At 44.7% G+C, this 5,404-nt stretch overlaps 1 protein-coding gene across 3 annotated transcripts; it reads right to left on the bottom strand.

Annotated features, from left to right (window-relative positions):
• Positions 1–426: 426 nt before the first annotated feature.
• On the bottom strand, positions 427–4,884 carry LOC118965230 (uncharacterized). 3 transcript variants are annotated; one of them, XM_090207380.1, is made up of 4 exons: positions 4,693–4,884; positions 2,336–2,528; positions 2,149–2,240; positions 427–2,016 (listed from the first exon to the last, which is right to left on the bottom strand). In XM_090207380.1, the coding sequence occupies exons 2-4, from the start codon at positions 2,523–2,525 to the stop codon at positions 736–738; spliced, it is 1,563 nt and encodes a 520-aa protein (XP_090063506.1). In that variant the 5' UTR covers positions 2,526–2,528; positions 4,693–4,884; the 3' UTR covers positions 427–735. The 3 variants fall into 3 exon arrangements, with proteins under 3 accessions (XP_090063506.1, XP_090063507.1, XP_090063508.1); XM_090207381.1 differs by lacking the exon at positions 4,693–4,884 and adding an exon at positions 3,719–4,029; XM_090207382.1 differs by lacking the exon at positions 4,693–4,884 and adding an exon at positions 3,627–3,733.
• Between the last annotated feature and the right edge of the window lie 520 nt (positions 4,885–5,404).

Below are 5,404 nucleotides of genomic sequence, written 5' to 3'. Positions count from 1 at the left end.
TGGTTGAGAGAATGCCAAGAATGTGCAAAGCTGTCGTCAAGGTAATAAACATTTTTTTAAAAAATATGTTTTATTTCACCTTTATTTAACCAGGTAGACTATTTGAGAACAAGTTCTCATTTACAACAGCGACCTGGCGGGTGGGTACTTTGAAGAAATGCAAATATAAAATATATTTTGATTTGTTTAACACTTTTTTGGTTACTACATTATTCCATATGTGTTATTTCATAGTTTTGATGTCTTCACTATTATTCTACAATGTAGAAAATGGGCGTGTCCAAACGTTTGACTGGTACTGTACTTAGTCAATCATGGTTGGGGCAGGAGATATTGGCCTTGATGACACAGTTAATTTGTCCCATGCATGATCTCAGCTGAGGTGGCGGCTTACAGCCCCAAATAAATACACAGGTGGATCGACAGTCAGGACACAGAAATAATTTATTTAATGGAACAAATTGTGTATATTCGGTACAACAGCACCCTCTAGTGTTGACTCATTAACATGTAGTTTCTAGTCTATTATAACTAGTTATGCCCTCATGGCTAGCTTGACACAAAACAGCATCCTTGTTGAGACACAGCAAATAACACAAACTCAATTCTAGTTAGTTGTCACAGAAATCTCTTGAAAACATCTCACAGTGCTATCAATATATACCGCGCAAAAAAAGCTCTTCGTGCACTAGCTGCTATTGCAGAACAGTAAAATGATCCACATTCTGACCACCACTACAAGAAGACCTCTTTATCCGGTTGATCCATTCGATCCTTCACCCACTCAGTAAAGAGATGACTGGAAATAGAGGGACCGATGACCCGGACACCGAGCTCCTTCTGCACGTACAGAACGTCTTCATAAAGGGTGCTCGCCTCGGCACAGATCTGCAGCAGCCTCTGTCTCTCACGCAGGTCCTGCCTTCTGTAGTCTATCGTGTGGATTCTCAGGGTTGACTGCCACACAGCGACCAAATCAGTCAGCTCTGATATGGTCAGTTGGACTTCAGAGAGACCCTTGCTGTCGCGTCCTCCTCTCAGCGATATCAGAGTCAGGTCGGCCACGTCATTGTCACCGAACACAGCTGACACACCGTGGTTCCTAAAGCATTGGTCAAACTGGTCTTTAGAAAATCTCTGAATGTAAAGAAATACGTTTGTGTCCACCCACGTGGACTCCTCTTCCATGTCAACATCACCACCTGAGCTGACCTTGGAAGTTCCTGCTGCCACTGGGCTTGACAGAGATTGATCATGGCTTGATGGAGCGATGTACTTCTCTAATGTGTGACTGCTGCTGAGGAACTTGGATTCCCCACTCCCTGATGCCATGGAGCTCAGAGATTGATCAGCGCTTGGAGCTGCACTGCAGTGCTTTTCCAAGGATTGATTTATTGTAGAAGCCCCACTCCCTCCTGCCACAGAACTTGACAGAGATTGATCAGCGCTTGATGGAGCTGCCCTGTTCTTCTTCTCCCAGGTGTAACGGCTGACCCGGAAGTCCACCTCAGCACCATCCCCAGATCTGACCCTGGAAGACCTACTCTCTGCTACCACAGAGCTCAGGGAATGATCATGGCTTGATGGAGATGGAGCTCTGTGCTTTTCCCAGGCATGACTGCTGCTGACCTGGGATACGCCATTCCCTGCTGCCACTGAGGTCAGGGAGTAACCAGAGCTCGATGGAGCCCTGTGCTTCTCCCCTGGGTGACTGATGCTGACCTGGGATACCCCATTCCCTGCTGCCACTGAGGTCAGGGAGTAACCAGAGCTCGATGGAGCCCCGTGCTTCTCCCCTGGGTGACTGCTGCTGGCAGTGGCCTGCTGGAGCAGGTCCTCTCTCAGGTCCCTGATGGCAGAGAAGGGTCCCTCCACTGAAGCTTTACCCTCCTGGCTGGGTAGAAGGCAGATCCTCACTGATCTGTGAGCAGACTGCAAGCTTTGGATCACGGTCTCCTGCTGTTCCTCGTCACCGAAGATTGACAGGTCCACTTTAGCGTTCACGTAGAACAACACCTATGACATGATGAATATAGGATCAGTCAGTATGTGTACTGGACTGTGTGCTACTGTTCCTTCCATGCTGGAATAGAAACATTTACTGTATTGATTTACTGTTGATTGATCTGATTGCTTGACTGTACTCACGTCTTGGGTGAATTTGAAGACAGTGATAGGGTAGTCTTGAGGGAACTCCTTGTCACACATTATCTGCTTCTTTCTGATTACCATCTCAGCATCTGTTACAATACATTTTGTTGTTATGATCTATAGGCATATATGTAACAAAACTACATCCCAGCTAAGAAGACTTTTGTTACAGTATTTCTGTTACCTCTGGTGTTTTCAAATGTAACAAAAGCCACCCCCTTGAAGCTGGTCGGGTACTTGATGTTTTCTACATCTCCTCCGTGGCTTCTGGAGCTCTGGAAGTGAATAACCAGTTTGTCTGCCATGCGGCTGCTGGACAGTGTGTCTGGTACACCAGAGACCACGACCGTCCTGTTCTCCTCTGAGAGGTTCATCACCTAGAATGAATGGTATGCAAATAAACCATGGTCATGTGGAGGTTTAGCCTATCTATGACTATGTCCTCTAGGTGTTCATAAATTCACTCTGGAGTGTCTGAGTGGCCTCTGGGCGTTCATAAATTCACTCTGGAGTGTCTGATTGGCTTCTAGGTGTTCATAAATTCACTCTGGAGTGTCTGAGTGGCCTCTGGGAGTTCGTAAATTCACTCTGGAGTGTCTGAGTGGCCTCTGGGCGTTCATAAATTCACTCTGGAGTGTCTGAGTGGCCTCTGGGCGTTCGTAAATTCACTCTGGAGTGTCTGATTGGCCTCTGGGCGTTCGTAAATTCACTCTGGAGTGTCTGAGTGGCCACTGGGTGTTCATAAATTCACTCTGGAGTGTCTGAGTGGCCACTGGGCGTTCATAAATTCACTCTGGAGTGTCTGAGTGGCCTCTGGGCGTTCATAAATTCACTCTGGAGTGTCTGAGTGGCCTCTGGGCGTTCGTAAATTCACTCTGGAGTGTCTGATTGGCCTCTGGGCGTTCGTAAATTCACTCTGGAGTGTCTGAGTGGCCTCTGGGCGTTCGTAAATTCACTCTGGAGTGTCTGAGTGGCCTCTGGGTGTTCGTAAATTCACTCTGGAGTGTCTGAGTGGCCTCTGGGCGTTCGTACATTCAAAGCGTTTCGCTCTATGCACGTTTAGAGCCACACTGGACGCTCTGGTCAGGAGTGGGGTTGATCCGAGCGTTATGACCACACAACGGCAGTCACGCACCCAAGCTAACTGGCTAAAGTTAGCTAGCTTGCTAGCTACGTCCAGACAAGAATTAGGGAACGCCTCACTCTGACCATTTTACTCAACTTAGCAGAGCTGGTTAGGCGGTTGTCATGTTATCTAGAGCATTGGTGACTGTAACTGTGCTGCTGGCAAAAAAATGTGTTTTGACGTTGACTGACACCGGTCATATTTAACCGGTGTTGAGCGTTCGTTCTGGCACTCAGACGAGAGTGCTCTGAAATCGGAGTAGATAGCCAGAGTGAATTTACGAAGGCACCCTAAATCATGCCATAACTTAGCAGAAAACTGGATCTATCATGCATGAAGTAGAACTTACCCGTTTCAGTTTAAACAACACTAATTTCAACTCAGAGCGAGATGTAGTATTTGTCGACTGCCATTGACAATATAAAAACCAAACGCATTTACCTTGTTTCGGTTTCGATGTGTGAATCGGAGTAGAATGCCTGATCTAAGGTCAGTTTAGCATTTCTGCTTTATGGATTTCAGGTGGATACGCGGATGCTAGACCTGCGTCTACTCAATAATTATAGACATACTGATGCCGAGTTCAAAACAACTGGGATCTCTGAAAAATACGATATCAAATCATGAGGTCAGTGATCTTGTTTAAAACTCACTGAAGTCCCAGTTGTTTTGATCGCTGCATAACAAGATAATTACAGGTCTCTCCGCCCAACGCGCCACCGCGGGCTGTCTAGCTCCCGCCTATCCATTCTGTGGATTGGTGGATACGTAAGGATACGTAAACGCCTCCGAGACAACTACGGCTACACACAGTCACCACCTCCGCACCAAGAATAACGTTTATTCCGTTGCGTTTGTTTAAGCTGTTTATCCCGCTTATACCACAGTTGCCAAAGAAAACAATACGAAGCACATATTTACCGGTTGAAATAAAATTTGTTTCGTTTATATTTTCATTTATATAAGCGAATTCATACTTTCTCATATGTTGGTTGCTAGAGACGCGACCCAGTCGTTCGTCCTTATGCTCCGTTGCCATAACGTACTATTTCTTGTTTGCCAGCCAGCTACGACGAACACAATCACGACCTAGTCTGCAGACAGAATAACAGCAAAGTAACTTGTTAGCTGTTCAACTCATTAAGATACATCCATAACAATGAGCTGATAATGCCCGACTTTGCCTGAAATAGTTATAAAAGTTTTCCTTCTCGTCAGGACACCCGTGAACACTGACTGTTACGAGATCGCATTGCATATAAAAACACTACGCTAGAAGCTATCAAACCTGCCAATATGTCAACTGAATAAATACATAAATACTTGTTACTGAAAACCGCTGGTCATACTAGAAACATGTGGGAGGATTTGACAGAACAGTACAGCGACCAGAGAAGTTCATGTTCATCACTCACCACGTTAGGTCATCAGATGCTCCAAAAAAATGTCTCTTAGCCAGCCAAGTTTTTTTTCTCGTTGAACCTGCGTTTACAATGTATCCAATTTCAGTTTGTGTAGTTGTTGGTTTAGCGTTCTGTAACTTTGTAGCAAGTATGGTCAACATGTGTAAACGCACATCTCCGTACAAATTATAGTTTGCTTGATGCGCGAAACAATGAACATACGCCACCTACTGGAGGAAGACAGATTTTCCGCCGAGTTGAGCATCTGGGGTAGTGAAAAAGTAATAACAAGTCCACCAGTGGGCACTGTCGCTCCAATCTTGAAATTCGGTTCATACTATCGGTACAAGAAACAAAAATATATCACAGATTCTCCTTGTAGGATGACAACCACAATCTTGAAGGTAGCGTTTCTCTGGGGCTTTTATATGTTACGTTGGATGATGATATCATACGGAGAACAAACCATGTTAAATTCAATGTTTATACAAGAACACGATTACTGTAGCTAATATGATAAATTATACAGGTAACTGCCAAAATAATGAAAACACTTAAGTAAATGAGGGATACAAAGTATATTGAAAGCTGGTGCTTCCACACAGGTGTGGTTTAATTAACATCCCATCATGCTAAAGTGTATAAAAAATGCTGGGCAGGTCATTATCGGACAATTTATTTATTTGAATTATTATGTTTTCTTCTCGGGCCTCTATAACTATAT

This window comes from Oncorhynchus mykiss, chromosome 18 (genome assembly GCF_057628025.1).
Source record: "Oncorhynchus mykiss isolate SJ-2025 chromosome 18, ASM5762802v1, whole genome shotgun sequence".
Taxonomy (NCBI): domain Eukaryota; kingdom Metazoa; phylum Chordata; class Actinopteri; order Salmoniformes; family Salmonidae; genus Oncorhynchus; species Oncorhynchus mykiss.
The sequence above is the reverse complement of the archived record's forward strand: the minus strand, read 5'-3'. Positions and strand labels throughout refer to the sequence as shown.